The sequence below is a fragment of the Aaosphaeria arxii genome (genome assembly GCF_010015735.1).
Source record: "Aaosphaeria arxii CBS 175.79 unplaced genomic scaffold BU24scaffold_6, whole genome shotgun sequence".
In the NCBI taxonomy this organism is placed as follows: Eukaryota; Fungi; Ascomycota; class Dothideomycetes; order Pleosporales; genus Aaosphaeria; species Aaosphaeria arxii.
In genome coordinates this window covers 2,578,203-2,593,616 of record NW_022983479.1, presented here as the reverse complement: position 1 = coordinate 2,593,616, position 15,414 = coordinate 2,578,203, and the positions used below count along the sequence as shown (strand labels likewise).

The 15,414-nt window shown below is 50.6% G+C and overlaps 5 protein-coding genes across 5 annotated transcripts in view; 3 read left to right on the top strand and 2 right to left on the bottom strand.

The window, feature by feature from the left end:
• Positions 1–384: 384 nt before the first annotated feature.
• Positions 385–2,811, top strand: BU24DRAFT_452773 (uncharacterized protein; the record flags this gene model as incomplete). Its single annotated transcript, XM_033531212.1, has 5 exons — positions 385–715; positions 860–996; positions 1,087–1,623; positions 1,694–2,072; positions 2,123–2,811. Exons 1-5 carry the CDS (start codon positions 505–507, stop codon positions 2,809–2,811), a joined length of 1,953 nt encoding a protein of 650 aa, XP_033382336.1. The 5' UTR covers positions 385–504.
• A 32-nt stretch (positions 2,812–2,843) lies between these two features.
• On the bottom strand, positions 2,844–4,485 carry BU24DRAFT_434851 (uncharacterized protein; the record flags this gene model as incomplete). The annotated part of the gene is made up of 3 exons (XM_033530053.1): positions 2,844–3,538; positions 3,607–3,979; positions 4,075–4,485. The coding sequence occupies 3 exons, from the start codon at positions 4,483–4,485 to the stop codon at positions 2,844–2,846; spliced, it is 1,479 nt and encodes a 492-aa protein (XP_033382335.1).
• A 375-nt stretch (positions 4,486–4,860) lies between these two features.
• Positions 4,861–6,925, bottom strand: BU24DRAFT_425000 (uncharacterized protein). The gene is made up of 2 exons (XM_033528638.1): positions 5,885–6,925; positions 4,861–5,835 (listed from the first exon to the last, which is right to left on the bottom strand). The coding sequence occupies exons 1-2, from the start codon at positions 6,827–6,829 to the stop codon at positions 4,966–4,968; spliced, it is 1,815 nt and encodes a 604-aa protein (XP_033382334.1). The 5' UTR covers positions 6,830–6,925; the 3' UTR covers positions 4,861–4,965.
• Positions 6,926–7,719: 794 nt separating this feature from the next.
• BU24DRAFT_424998 (sorbitol dehydrogenase) lies at positions 7,720–9,468 on the top strand. The gene is made up of 5 exons (XM_033528637.1): positions 7,720–8,180; positions 8,241–8,368; positions 8,423–8,582; positions 8,646–9,135; positions 9,194–9,468. The coding sequence occupies exons 1-5, from the start codon at positions 7,948–7,950 to the stop codon at positions 9,395–9,397; spliced, it is 1,215 nt and encodes a 404-aa protein (XP_033382333.1). The 5' UTR covers positions 7,720–7,947; the 3' UTR covers positions 9,398–9,468.
• Positions 9,469–14,105: 4,637 nt separating this feature from the next.
• BU24DRAFT_351129 (MFS general substrate transporter) overlaps positions 14,106–15,414 on the top strand; it is a gene marked incomplete at both ends in the record, with an annotated part of 1,730 nt that continues 421 nt past the window's right edge. Inside the window, 3 exons of the mRNA XM_033523674.1 lie at positions 14,106–14,461; positions 14,521–14,725; positions 14,780–15,376. Coding sequence (XP_033382332.1) covers positions 14,106–14,461; positions 14,521–14,725; positions 14,780–15,376 — 1,158 coding nt within the window. The remainder of the gene's footprint in view (positions 14,462–14,520; positions 14,726–14,779; positions 15,377–15,414) is intronic.

Here is a 15,414-nt window from a genome sequence, read left to right as displayed (position 1 = left end):
GAGTCGAGTCCGGTCCCATAGAGTTCCACGGTGAGTGGCTACAATTTCCTCTTTTGGACATTGACGTAGCATCCGGAATTCCATACCGTGGATGCCGCGAAGAGCCCCGGATGCAGCACGTTGGCTTTTTGCCCCCGCATACTGAAACCGCAGGAGTAATGAAGGGCCTATTTCTTTCCTTCTTGCGTATTTGTTTGTTTTGTTGCTGTTGTCCTTGTACGAGAGCTCAAGGTATACCTGCCCCCGCATCAGCAAATATCACAGTTCCAGCTCCTCTTGCCTTGTTGGGTAATTAAAACCACCCCCGCTGTCTTTCTTCCATTCCGAGGTCTTGCCGCAACAGAAGTCTATGCAACCACCGACTGCATACCTACTCCACATACACGCACACTACGAGGTACCTGTGACTGGCCTTTGGTTTACCATCCGTTACTCGACGACAATTCAGTAATGATATGAATCTCCGACTACATCCCTCGCACTCGCTGGAGAGAGGTAACAAATATGGACCCATCAAACATTTCCGAAGGGGCTGCCGGTGCCCCCGCTGCTGCTCTTGTTACTCCTACAGTTGGTGAAAAACAGCATGACGTATCTGCCCCAATTACTACTTCTGCTACTACTACTACTATTACTACAAATACTACGCAAACAAATCCTAGGCCAAAGCGCTCCAGGACGGGCTGTTTAACCTGTCGAACACGGCGACGAAAGTGTAAGTCTTAGCCACCCACCTCCTGATTGGATGCTGTCCCAACCCTACAATCATAACCAAAACATCAAAACAACAAAACAAGACATGTAGCAATTCAATAGTAGGGTTAATACTCATATTCGAATACTAATCTGGACTGTGAAGGCGACGAAGCTAAGCCAACATGCCAGAATTGCGTTGGAAAAGGCCTCGAGTGCAAGTACCCAGCCACCTTCCAGTTCTTAGGCAAGAACAACTACACGCCCGAGGTTGCTACAAATGTGAAGTACACTAATCTCAGGGTATGTAAGAGGAATACCAACTTCTCTCTTCATGATCAGATCGTGATCCACTGTACCATGGTATGCTAACTTTGGGTGGGAATGTGATAGTTCTTACCAGTGGACAGCGACAGTAAAGCGCACGCGGAGCCTGGGACTGAAGAAGCGCTCGCGACAACAACATCACCATCAGACAAGGTACAAACATCACCTCTGAGTACCGCAACATATGAACAGCTGCCTCACGAGCAAAGCGTGGGCAGCAATAGCCACGTAGAGCCCAAGCAGGAGCACGTCAAGCCGAATGAAAGCAGCACCGGACGGACATCGTCAGACAACTATGAATTCGCTCTCCACGGCTTGATTGCCTTGGGCACCTCGCACGAACCCATTCCAGGCGAGCAGATCCAGTTCTCGCCCGAGATGTCGGTTACGGATCATCGGGCAAGTTTATCCCGGGAGGATACGACCCCAACGTTTGGGCAGCAACTGCACGAGGTCTTCACGAATGAGGGGCGACAAGATGTTGGCGGGACATCACAGTCATGGCAGCTTACCGACCACCCTGAAGCATCCGAGCAGCAAGAGCTGAGCCAGGAGCGAGTTCTTGAATTATTGAAGCATTATCGTTATGAGATTGCACCATGGGTAAGTTATTCACCCACGCCAAGCTGATACAATACATAGAGAATTATTACTAACATGATTTACTCAACAGCTAGACATGGGCGATACGCATCAGAGCTTTGGATGCGAGGCTTTGCAGCTTTCTACAGACACCGTTGCAATCCGCTACGGACTTCTCGCACTTGCAGATACTTCACTGTCCATCCAACAACCGTACAACAGAGAAGAAGGGGCGCTGGACGTCTCTCTGATCGCCGACATTCTCCAACAGCGAGAATGTGAACAGGGTACACTTACATGTGCCCTTGCCAAAATGCTGGGGATCACAAGACACGCAATAGCAGACTTGGACAAATTTTGGATGCGCGAAGAGCATAGCCTTAATGGACAAGGAATCGAGGAGATGCTTTTGCCTCATCTCGAGACCAGTCCGCTAGCGTCATCAGTGTATTGGCTATTGGCTAGGCTACGTATGTGTGATACTATTCTAGATTTGACTTCTACTGACACCCAACAATAGAATTGAGCATCGCACTTGCGGGGACATCTACTGGAGCAACGCTGCCCACATTCGCGCCAACCACATCTCTTAGCCGTAATTATGCAGGAAATGAGGATCTTGTTCTGCAGGTATCTCGTGATGCGATAGCTGTCTGCTTAGAGGCCTGCGTCTTTTGTAACGAAGACGACGACAAGCGCATCGAGCGCCGCTACGGTCGAAATCGTGTAGAAGCATGGACAAATCTCGTCCAGTCGCTTGAGCAATCATACAACAACCGACCGCGCGAGTTTCGACCTATTGTCGAACTGTATCCTCGTGATGGCAGACACAGCGACGACGAGTTCCCTACAATCGTATTTACGAACGGTGCGGCGATCCTTGCCAATCAGTTGTACCACACTGGTATGCTTCTGTTATTACAGAACAAACCGAGGTTTTCCACGCAGCGAAGCTCAAGTTCTCCGTTCATGTCCATATTGTGGCACGCTCGGAGAGTTTGTGGCATCGCTACAAACAATGACAGGCGAGAATGTTGGGATCCTTGCCTTTTGGCATCGTTCCTTGCGGCTGCACGCACGGCAACGCACCGAAGCCAACACACAGCCATCGTAACCGCGATTGGAGGGATGGATCGCTTGACTTCGTGGAAAATCCCGCGGCACCTAAATGCCTTGCAAGAGGAGTGGCGTTTGGCGGAGGGATGGTGAGTGAATTGAACGGAGATAGGGGCTTTTCCTGTTCAAACCTCCCCACGAACCTTATAACCCCAGACGTTCTCTAGATCGCGAATCCTCCAGCACGCAGTCCATCCGGTCATCGCCTCAATGTGACGAATTGTCTTGACGACCAACGCCTGCTCGGAAGTGTGACTCAGGAGTCTGCCAGCAATCCAAAGCGGTTGAATGGCGTTATTTAAGCAGCCCTCATGGGGATTCGCCAAAGAAATGCCGCAAATGCGCCTTGCGTGCCACAGTACAGAAGTAGTCGGTGAGGGCGGAATAGACTTAGATTTTGGATGAGAACCCAGAAGAAGCACACAAGCAGTGTGATATAGTTGGTTGGAAGAAATGGCCGCCCAGTGGGAGAAGAATATATGCGGAAAGGGCACCGAAGATGTACTTTCTACGGGCAACATCTCCTTAGGTCGGTAAAGAGCCCAGTTCGATAGCTGGTCCCACAGTCGGGTCCATCGGTTCTGAAATTGGCGTGTATTGCATCCGTTGTCCTCGCCGAGTTCGACGAACTTGTTGCGATCGGAAATGAGCTCGCACGCCTTTGCGCACAGGTAGACCGCGAAATTCGCATACATATCAGGTGACGTCTGGCTGCGGAAGAGGGTCTCCGCATACTCCTCAGGGGTGTCTGGGGGAAGCCAGCTAGAAGGTTTGAGCAAAGTGCTCTCTGTGCCATCCGAGATAAGTGCACCGCAAACATCTGCGAAAAAATATAGTCAGAAATAATGTAATAGTCGAATCTTGCTGAAAATCAAAATCATGACTCACCCATGCGCGCATAACACCAGAAAACCGCCTGGAGCACATCGCCACTGAAACCGTGCACGCCAAACGCATCGAAAACCGCCGCACAGCCCTCAAGATGGCGGCGCCAGTCCTGAGCGCTCGCAGCAAACATCTCCAAGCAGCACAGAACGACGCAGGTCGCGATCACATGCGGGTCACGAGCCTGCAGCAGCGGCGTAAGGAGGCGAATAGCCTCCTGGTACAACTCCAGCGAGTCGAAGGAAGACTGGATCTTCTCTCTCCGCTCGAGCTGGCGCGCCCCGATGGCGAGGATGGCGTACATGAGTGGCGGGGACTTCTTCGCCAGCGCGGGGAGCTGGATCCCGAATACGCGGGTGCTGTCGAACATGTCGAGCTGGAAATTTTTCACATCGGTTAGTTGGGGCGTTCCGAAAAGCGGTCTTTCAATTGTCACGTGCAAATTGAGAAGGGAAGGCGGTTTTAACATACCCATGGAGCGACCTGGGAAATGTAGTTCTTCAGATACTGGACTCGTCTCCCCTTGGCGAGGACCTGCTTCGTGTTGAAATTCGGGTCGTGCGTGTCGTTTTCGTTGGTTGAGTTTTCATTCTCGTCGTCGTCTTCCAGCGGCGTCCCTGCCCGCGTCGGCGCTGCAGACCGAGCGGTGTTGAACAGAAGGGATCGCAGCTCCTCCTGCGAGGCTAAGTAATTCGGATCATGGGCGAGCTCGTCGAATCCCCAGCTCGTAGCCGGGGAGAGGAAAGGATCAATGGGAAATCCGTCAAGGCTTATTCCTGATGGGTGCTCTGTGCTGGGTGTGGGAAGAAAGGTCGTGAGGAAGTCTTCCGAGGGATCGTGGTCGACTCTGCGTCGCTTGCTCATTGGTTCATCGGCGGACATCAGGGGTCGTAGAATTTGACGGGGAAGGACAAGATCAGATTTGCATTCGAGGTGTTGAATATATAGGTGTATCTGCGGCTGGGGAAAGCTAGAAACAGAAAATGTCTTGACCTGCAGGGCGTCTGAACAGGGGAGGGAGCAAAGAGCGGGGAAAAGGTGTAGGGGTGCAATAGTGTGGGTTTAGTGAGGTTCTAGTCCTTGTCAGGTGATCACGCGATGTCCTCGGTCTTCTTAGTGGCGCCCCGACCTTCGCCCCGGCTTCGCATTCTCCACATTATTGACTCGTATTTTCGAACAGTGAATGAGGCGAGGTCCAAATGAGCAAAGAAGAATGCATGGATATTTGAAGTTTGTTCATTAACTCTGTCTTCTGTCTATCTATCTATCTACATCATGATGGATCTTTTGATGAAAATTGATGCTACGCCTGAAAATGCAAGATGAAAAACAACGCCTCAAGCAGAAAGCTTAATTCATTCCTCATAGGTCGACGAACTCCTGCTTGAGGATCTCGTCAGACTTGATCTTATCCAGGTAGTCACCAATCTTGGTGGTCATGGTGCCAATCTCGTATCCGAAGTACTTGTACGCAGCCTTGCCGGGGAGACTGTGACCGAACCTCTTGATGCTAATGGCAGCGTTGGCGTATCGCTCCCAGCCGTTGGGAGCGTAGGGCTCGATGACAACGGCAGGGACGCGGTGCTTCCTGAGCACGTCACGCTTGTACTCCAGTGACTGCTGCTCGAAGATGCGCTGGCAGGGGAAACTGATGACACGGGCCTTGACGTTCCTGGTGGCCTTGAGTTCCTTAGCAACGTCAATGGCGAAAGAAAGCTCGGCTCCGACACCGATGATGGTGACCTCTGCGTCTTCGTCCTCCTCCAAGACGTAGGCTCCCTTGAGGACTCCGTCGCGGCTGGTCTGCTTCAATTGAGGCAGAGTCTGGCGAGAGGTGGAGATGATGGAAGAGGTGTTCTTAGCCTCGATGGCGGCGATCCAGGCACCAGCAGTCTCCTCGCTGTCACCAGGTCGGATGTAGAGAAGGTTGGGCATCGCACGGTAAAGAGCAGCCAACTCGATAGGCTGGTGAGTGGGGCCATCCTCACCCATTCCAATGGAGTCGTGGGTGGCGGCGTGGATGACCTGGAGGTGCTGCAGAGCACCCATGCGGACGGCCGGTGCGGCGTACAGGTAGAACATGAAGAAAGATGAGGTGACAGGGACGAAAGTGTTTGGCGCGTACGCGGCAAGACCGTTAGAGATGGCAGCCATGGCGTGCTCACGGACACCGTAGTGGATGTATCGACCACCGTAGTTGCCATTGATTCCGCAAGTGGTCTTGAGATCGGGCTGTATAAAGTCAGTTTCTGATTGTTTCTGAGCGGAAATTGTTACTTACGTGCTGGAAATCGACCTTGCCCTTCCAGATCATGTTGACGGAGGGCGAAAGGTCAGCGGTACCGACCATGAAGTTGTTGGCTTCGGCGGCGATGGGGTTGAAAACGAGACCAGAGGAGGCACGGGTGGCAGTGGCCTTCTCGGGGAAAGATGTGGGAATCAACTCCTTCCAGTTCTCTGGAAGCTTGCCCTCGCGACGCCTGCGGAACTCCGCACCAAGCTCGGGGTATTTGCTCTCGTACTCCTGGACCTTCTTCTCCCAGGCGGCAACGTGCTCCTGGCCCTTGGGCACACAGCTGGAGAAGAAGTTGCGGACCTCCTCGCTGATGACGAAGTGCTCCTCGGGGTTGAAACCGTACATCTTCTTCATGTTGGCAACGTCATCCTTGCCAAAAGCGGCTCCGTGGGCGACGGCCTGGCCAGCAACAGCACTGCCGATACCAATAACGGTGCGAACGTTGATGAATGTGGGCTTGTCAGTGGATGCTCTCGCCTTCTCGAGGGCAGCGATGAGTCCCTCAATGTCGTAGCAACCATCCTCAACATCGATAACGTCCCATCCGCAGGCACGCATCTTTCCGTTGATGTCCTCAGTGTTGGTCAAGTCGACGCTACCGTCGCAAGTAATCTGGTTGTTGTCGTAGATGACAGTGAGGTTGTTCAGCTTAAGGTGGCCGGCAAAGGAGAAAGCCTCAAGACCGACACCCTCCTGCAGACAAGCATCTCCAATCATGCACCATGTGTGGTTCGAAACAACGTCGAAATCAGGCTTGTTGTATGTGGCCTGGAGGTTCTTCGTGGCAATGGCAAGGCCGACGGCGTTGGCAACACCCTGGCCGAGGGGTCCAGTGGTGACTTCAATGCCCTCGTGCTCGATCTCAGGGTGTCCTGGGCAGAGCGCATCTACGCGGTCGGAGTGGTATGACTTGAGCTGGTCAAAGGTCATGGCCTTGTAGCCAGTCAAGTGCAAAAAGCTGTACTGGAACAGACATGTGTGGCCTAGAGCTCATCAGCGAATTTCCTTGCCAATTGGTTGCATTCCAGAGTCAACGTACCGTTGGAGAGAACGAATCGATCGCGGTTGAAGTAGTCGGGAGTATGGGGTGCATATCTCATCACGTACTTCCACAAAGCGACACCGATGGCAGCCATGCCAATAGCTCCTCTGCATTCCCGTTAGCTTATCCATCGCTTCTCGACAGTTTCCGGCACTTGTGTGTACGCACCCAGGGTGCCCACCGCTGAACTGCTGGCAGAGGTCAGCAATCAAAAGCCTAAAGCTCTTGAGTACGTGATCATGCTCCTTTGAGAGCTTTGCGACGCTCTTGGCCTCGATCTTCTCCTCCTTCTTGAGCAAGTCGACGACATTCTTGCCGTACTCCGTTTGGCTAACGCCGTTGGTTTGGGGGTTGCTGTCGGCAGTCATGGTGACGGTGTAAAATTGGAAACCTTTCTTGGGGAAGACTTGTCTGCCATAAAAAGGCGCGAGAGCAAAAATATTTGTACTCTTGAACCAGGACATTGTGTTTACCGCCGGCTGCAAAACCTGAGTGTCACCGAGGGATCGAATGGCAAAGGATTGCCCTTTTGGGAAATCCGGGGTACTTTCCATCTCAAAGGGGAAGTGAGAAGCACCGGCGACTAAAGTACCTCAAGCGGGCATAATTATGCGCTTCAGCTTGCGTGTTGACCAATCAGAGAATGAACCAAAGAAGTGCCTATTGCTCCCGAATAAGGGACCGCCACTCTGCATCTTCGATTCAAACGTTCTGGTCCCTGTGACTGATGGGAACTTGTGGAGGAATCTTAGGAGAATACGGCAATTCTTCCACTCGTCCATCTTCCAACTGATCTCTTCTGGCTCTTCTGGCCAGGACGCCTTTCGATACTTTTAAAAGATTGCGCTACCACGTGCCGTTATTTTCCCGTGTCGCGTCTTGTTCCATCCTACATACTTCCCATCTCGCCCACCGTTTTGTTGTTCTCATATCCCTATCTTCCAAAAGTCTTTCGTTCCTCCAGGACCAGTTTGTCGCCACACGCGTACAGCGATTCACACGAAAAATGGCACCTTCAATCGTCGCAGATATCCCCGCCTCGGCTCCAATTGAGTCTAAACTTGGCCCGAAGGCATCAAATGGCATTTCGAACCCATTACACAAAATCATAAAGGCTCCTCTCCCGAATCCGTCCCTACAGGTTACCGCGGAACACACTTTAAAGCAGGTCGAAGCGCCTGTGTATGCGCCTCGCAGTGGAGAAGTCCTGCTACACATTAAGGCGACTGGCGTCTGCGGGTTCGTTTTGCCCGGTTTCTCCCCCAATGCTAGAGTTTGCGACTAATTTTACCTTAACAGGTCGGACATCCATTTCTGGAAGGCCGGACGTATCGGCTCCTTGGTTGTTGAGGGTGATTGTATTTTGGGTCACGAGGCCGCAGGTATTGTCCTTCAGACTGGAGAGGGCGTCACAAACTTAAAAGTCGGTATGTTATACACGACAACTTCGCCGTTATTTGTAGCATGCTGATTCCAGCTAGGCGATCGTGTCGCATTGGAGCCCGGTGTTCCCTGCGAGAAATGCTTCCTCTGCCAGGATGGTCGCTACAACCTTTGCGAAGACGTTCAATTCGCTGGTGTCTACCCTTATGACGGAACGATCCAAAGATACAAGGTCCACCCCGCAAAATGGTGCCACAAGTATGTATTCTCGGTTTCGTCATATCTTCAAATCGCAACATAAGGCTAACAATGATTCTTAAGGCTCCCTGACAATGTTACCTACTCTGAGGGTGCTCTTTTGGAGCCTCTCTCCGTCGTGATGCACGGAATCAATTCCGCTGGTCTTTCTCTCGGTCGTGGAGCAGTCATCTGCGGTGCCGGTCCTATCGGTCTGATTGCGCTTGCTGCTGCCCGTGCCTCTGGTGCTCACCCTCTCGTTATCACCGACCTTGAGCCTCGCCGTCTCGAATTTGCCAAGAAGTTCGTCCCGTCTGCCATCACATACCAAGTTCGCAAGGACCTCAATGCCGAAGGCAACGCCAAGGAGATCAGGAAGCTGTTCGGTGTCGGTGTCCAGGGAGATGTTGTTGGCGAGTACGCCGCCCCCGAGACTGTGCTCGAGTGCACTGGTGTCGAGAGCTCCGTCATCACATCTTGCTTCCTTGCACGAAGAGGAGGAACCGTCATGGTCATTGGAGTCGGAAGGGAGATCATGAACAACCTCCCCTTCATGCACCTTTCCCTCGCCGAGGTGAGTCCCCATCCCAACCTTCCAACCCCACCGTATGTACTAACCTTATGTCTTCCAGATCGACCTCCGATTCATCAACCGCTACCGCGACACCTGGCCCGCCGGCCTCCAGTGCCTCGGCGGCGGTATCCTCGACCTCAAGCCCCTCGTCAGCCACACCTACCCCTTGGAGAAGTCCCTCGAAGCCCTGCACACCTGCTCCGACCTCACCAACGGAAGCATCAAGGTGCAGATCCTCGACGACATTGACGCCACCATCTAGAGAAAGAAAAAGGGTGGCTCTGCATAATTTTGTTGTCCGGGGGAATGATTTCGTTCAATACCAGATTTCGCACGCATTGTTGTTTGACGCTTATTAACGACTTTAGAGATGATGATATCTATTCATAGCATAGCAGAGTTGGAAAGATAGTAAACAATATATTGAAAGTAAAAGTCAAAGTCACTCCATGTCACTCTGTCACTGTTTTCCTGTCATCACCCACCACATACGTCACAACCCCGATCCCTATGACCCCACAATATGCAATCATCCCTTACGAGAGTAACCCATTCCCCATCTTAGCATTCCCGCCTACCCGTCCCTCCATACAGACCACTACATCGTCTCTTTCTTTCACAGCCCTATCCCAATCAGGAAACCCCGGAACCCACGGCATTCCCCTTTTCGGACACCAACACTTCGCTGGAAAGTCTTCTTTGCGATATTCCAAGCGCGAACATGTAGAATAGAAGTTGAGTTGATGAATTGCGCATGGAGAGGGCGGTTTGCCTTTTGTGGCGGTGATGGGGGGAAAGAGGCGTTAGGGTTGCTAACTGTGAGCGGGTATGGGATGCGCTGAGTGTGGTGTGAGATATTAAGTGGAGGATGTGCGCTATAGAAATTTTCCAGGAAATCATCTATCATAGATGACTGGTGCTGTTAATGGGGGTTTCTTGTTTCACGGGCTGTTGGGGGAGTGTTCGTTCATTAACGACGCAAGATATTGATGATTGGTGCGTGTTTGATATAGAGTTGATGTTGCATGGTATGGTTAGACAGTGAAGTATATTTTATTTTTATATTTAAATTGTGAAGAGGAAAATGTTTTACCTTATATTTGTGTTTTCGAAGTTGGAATCGTGAGCTGTAGAGTATTTTATTTTATTGTTGAGTTACTGTTGGCTATTTTGTGTCATCTATTTACAAGCCCAGTAGAATGTACAAAATCATATTTGCGACAATTCCCCAACATCTTACGATTTATGTTCAAAATAATCACTCTCATCTTACCGATTCTTTTTCATCATGATTAAATTCGTCCTACCTTTGCGAAGTATTTAACACGATCATTGCTGGAAGCACGTTGCGATATAGTATTGAATGTAGGAACACAGGGTGCGCCAACATTTCCAGACCAGTGTGAGCAAAAGCAAGTGTGAATACAGGAACGCCATTCCAATCATGAGAATGATTGGAGATTAAAGAAACTTTATGTTGAATATCGGCCTAAGGTAATTTGTTGCTACTGTAGGTAGTGTTGTAAAGACGCACACAGAATGGTAGAGTGAGGTGTATAAGGCTGCCTTGAACACTCAAGTCTAGAATCATCATTGTGGTGGAACTATCCGCGTATAAGCATAGCATCTGGAGAGGTGTGCAGCACTAAACACTGTGGTGTTGAATGTTACTGTGCCAAAGCCGTTTTCATAGCAACGCCATTCTCAACTTCTTGGTACATGACGTGAACTGGAGATGAGATGCTTCTAACATAAACACCAATAATGAAGGAGCCTGCTACAAAGATATCAGGTTATAGGTCTGCTGTGCCTACTACAATAGTAGAGATACAGATCAACCTAATCCGATCAAACATTCGTTGGACGCGCTGAAATCAACATAACTACTTAGACGCATCAGAGCACTATCTGGGGCTGCGTGTCACCGCCCTTGCAATCACTAATAATTCATCGCCACGCCGTAAACGAATGAATTGTCTTTTTCTGCCCATCGTGCGCCCCGGCTCTGAAGTTCCAGCCCAAACTGCCCCATGTCAGTCATGTGCTTGGGACGCTCGCCGCCCCCTGACTCGCACACACGTAGTCATGGAGTCAAGACCAGGCACGTGTAGTCTTTCATCGCGAGTGAAATACTAAAGGGGTGGAGGTTGTTCGGCTGATCGTCTGCAGTATTTCACCAGAAGGAATCATCTTGATGGGATGCAGGTATTCTACGTAGCATGCCACACAGAGCGTCCCGCTTGGTATTTCTTTGAACGAGCAGCTGGAATCTTTGGTAGATTGATCTGTTTGCTTTGACCCCACGATAATGATGGGCGGATGTGGGTGAATCAGTACACCAGTGAAGTCCTTGTGGGACTTTCCAGTCGCTTCATTGCCACTGGGCCACTGGCATTGCCACCAAGCTTCTCGCGCCCTTGCTTTGAGAATCATCCGTTAAAACGATAGATACGTCAAGTCTCGAGGGACAACTAGAAAGGAAGATCCAGTATAGAGTGAGTGAGAGGCGATTTTGCTAAGCAGACTGGCATAAACTTCGCGCAGGCCTTAGACTACACGCCGCTCAGTCAGTGGAAACAAGAACAAGCCGGTGGAGAAAGCTAGATCGAAGAGATGACGAAAACCCTCTTCCATCTTCCGCTAATCTAATTGAATGGACTCAGTATTTGTGGGATGGATATTATCGTCACATTGATTTTGGCGGGTAGGAAAGTGTGACGAGTGACCACATATTCGAACACCCTCACGAATTCGTTTACTTGTTTCTGTGATTCCATTTCTCGTTACACTCGAGTGAAGAGTCTTCGACTACAAAACCCCATGCACTGGAGTCTAAGTATCTTGGTAGGGAGCTTGTACGTCGGATAAGTAGGTGTCCATTAAGAGAGAGTGAGCCAATAATAAGACCCCCTTTCTTGTTGCTGCCGCAGATTTCGGCCGTCGGAAATGGCATCCGTCGCCGTCGGAAACAATACACATAGCAAACGCACAGAAGAAGATATTAAAGGCTCCAAGCATCCCATTGGGGAGGCTAAAATTGCTCGGGAATCCTGGACAACTGATTCCACACATTTCAACGAGTGGAAAGTTCAACTACCCTTTACGAGCAGATTTAGCCATACCCCAATACAAAAGATTACGACTGGAGTTGTGTGGAGGGCTTATAGTGGCGGAGCCATCATATCTCTAGAGCATAGAGCATCATCTGATTAATATTCACGGGTGCCTTGTTCTAGACGGACATTTTTGTTTTGGCTCTTGCAAGCTTGTGAATGTTTTTGTGAAGCCAAATCGAATGCGACCGAACCTAGTTCTTCTGGAATTATCAGGAAATGTTCGCCTATTCCCGGCAATTCGTGCCATGGCTGAGGCTCTGCGAAAAGACTCATGCAAGTCTGGATGAGGCGTTTGGTGCCGACTTGGCGAAGTTGTCAAGAAATTTCGCTTTCATCTTAGCATTTCCGTCCCAACTTGAGAGAATTGCAATGTAATCGCAAGACAGGCATCGGAGGAGCAAATGCCTACAGTGCCTACAATGCCTACTGATCCCCAAATAGGGATATGTACGAATGTTTCCATCAACTGATCCCGGAATATTGCCGCGTACTCCACGTCTCAGCCAGTTGTGGTCTCTCCGAGAAATGGGTCCTCCTGGTTCTGTCGTCTATGCTAAACTAAGCATTGACCGCCTCCTTTCAACATCACGCAAACGAGCCTGGTGGCTTGACTAGGGTAATGCGGCTCAACTCTGACGGGCGAACCGCGTCACACGTTGAAGATTCTTGGTATTCAATTTATGACGGCATGTTGAAGATTGTGTTGAAAGGAAACCCCAGTTGAATTCATTTACTTACCAGCATTCAATGCAATAGCCATCTACTCGACCAGAGCATTTGAACGAGGCCTGACACGTTGGTTCTGTATCAATGGTGCCCATGGGGTTCGGCTAGCTCTAGATTCGTGTGGGTTACGATACGTTAGTTGGACTGGGGCAAACTGTTGGGTCCAGGACAGAGTTGAAGATTTCTGGCGAGACCTGCATAGCGAGACCTGCATCGCGTTCGCCGATACTGCACCGCGCAGAGCCTCTCATGCTTCTTCGTAGATGCCATAGATGGAAATTTCTATATTCTTGAGATCTTATTTTACAACGCAGTAGGTAGGCTCGAAGACGGTGATTGCAGACCTGGTGATGCGTTGCTACATGTCACGATACTGAGCTGAGATTGTGCAGCACCGACAATGTTCGGCCGACATGAGAACCCCATCAATGAAGTGGTTACAATTGCCAGAAGCAGACAGACAACGAGTCTTTTAAACAATCGAAGAGATGTATACATTATTGTGCATCGAGAAAGGACCGGCAGAACTTTGGCAAATCCTCGGTGAATAGGAGTCGCGCTTGTTTAGCATCCAGCTAATGCTCCATCACGGTTAGTGTCCGAACATTCGAGGATGACAGCAGGAAAATCCTTGCAATCATCCCCGAAGTATTGGAATCTGGGGGGAGATTGCCTCCACAAAGCACATCGTTGGGGCTCGAAACGAATGCAATTACGAACCGGGCAGGCCCATCTCCAGACCAGAGATCCACCCTGGAGGCCACGCGACAAGCGATCAGGTCCTGAGCGTGAGCCGATGGTGACGATATTACTTTTCCGAACCCGGATTACACGAAACTAAGCTTAATTTGCTACTCGAGCCCACGGGGCTCCAGCATTGGCCGATCTCCACGTCTATGGGATCGTGGAAGCACTGCAGTGTATAAAACCAACCGGGTTGCCGGATTCCTTTGCTATATTTCGACCATTCATTTGGGTTTTGAGAACATTGAGGTTCTAGGACGGTACTTATTACATATCTGTACCCAAAAAGGCTAATCGGATTGCTTTGTTCGCTTCCGCCGACCTCCTTACTCTATACTTGATTTCAACGCTTGAGAGTCCTGATCGTTCCTGATTACCTCAATCATGGCTCAACACACGGAGCAGCTCGACAAAGTCGACAATGTTCAGGTCAACGAGCATCTACCTGTATCAGCAACAGACGCCGAAACGACACAACTGGGCCATCTCGCCAACCAAGAAGACCATGAAGTTGGCAAATTAGAGTCATTCAAGAAATACCCATGGGCTTGTGCTTGGTGCATATACGCCGTTTGGTGTGTTTTGCTCGTGTCTTTCGAGAACCAGGCCTCTGGAAACGTCATCGGTATTCCTGAGTTCAGGAAAGATTTCGGTCACGCAATCACGGCTGCAGATGGGTCTACTACTTATGTCATTGATGCTCAGTGGCAGAGTGCTTTCCAGGGAGCTCCGGTTGCTTCGTAAGTTCCTCATAGCCCCAAGTCTTCATATGGCATTGAAGCTAACGAATATGTCAAAGTGCTATCGTTGGTGCTCTAGGATGTGGTCAACTTGCTGACTGGCTCGGTCGACGAATGGTCGTCGCCTTGTGCCTTGTGGTCACATTTGCGGCTGTCACTATGGAATTTGTTGCTACAACCAATGGTGTTTTCTTTGGTGGCAAGTTCTTGAACGGCTTCGTTGTCGGTGCCCTCGCTTCAGTAACAGTTACCTATATTGGCGAAGTATGTTCTCACCACTCGCAAACTCACCAGCATACATGCTAATTCATCCTGCAGATCGCTCCTCTTGCCCTCCGTGGTATGCTGACGTGTTTGACCGCCCTTGCCTATACTTTGGGGCCCCTCGTCGTCGCTTTAATCGTCAACTGGACTGGCGTTTACACCAACCGCTGGGCTTACCGTGCCGTCTTCTGCTCTCAGTACGGTTTCGCTGCGATCTCCGCAATCTTCTGGCCCTTCATGCCCGAGTCTCCCTGGTGGCTCGCATCGAAGGAACGTCCTGAACAGGCCCTTAAAGCCCTGTCAGGTCTCGGCTACAAGGGCGAAGAAGGTGTGAAGAAACTCGCCCTTATCACCAACACGCTCAACGAAGTTCGCAAGGAGACTGAAGGTGTCACCTACCTCGAATGCTTCCGCCGATCCAACCTCCGCCGCACCATCATCTCCATCCTTCCCCTCTCCATCCAAGCCCTCAGCGGTATTGCCTTCGCCGCCAGCTACTCCACCTACTACATGCAGCTTGCCGGCTTCACGACTGAAATGTCCTTCAAGCTCCAAATTGTCCAGCAAGTCATCTCCCTCGTCGGCAACACCATGTCGTGGTACCTCGTTGACCGCATGGGTCGCCGTAACCTCACCTTCTACGGCCTCTTCGTCCTCACCATCATCCTCTTCCTCATGGCCGGCCTCGC

What these genes read in the sequence shown, in the direction of transcription:
- BU24DRAFT_425000 (XM_033528638.1), bottom strand. Translation starts at nt 6,829, where the DNA reads ATGACCTTTGACCAGCTCAAGTCATACCACTCCGACCGCGTAGATGCG. An exon ending in GCAAGGTCGATTTCCAGCAC is followed by an intron (nt 5,836 to 5,884) that starts GTAAGTAACAAT and finishes GACTTTATACAG; the next exon opens with CCCGATCTCAAGACCACTTG.
- BU24DRAFT_424998 (XM_033528637.1), top strand. Translation starts at nt 7,948, where the DNA reads ATGGCACCTTCAATCGTCGCAGATATCCCCGCCTCGGCTCCAATTGAG. An exon ending in AAGGCGACTGGCGTCTGCGG is followed by an intron (nt 8,181 to 8,240) that starts GTTCGTTTTGCC and finishes TTACCTTAACAG; the next exon opens with GTCGGACATCCATTTCTGGA. An exon ending in CCCGCAAAATGGTGCCACAA is followed by an intron (nt 8,583 to 8,645) that starts GTATGTATTCTC and finishes ATGATTCTTAAG; the next exon opens with GCTCCCTGACAATGTTACCT.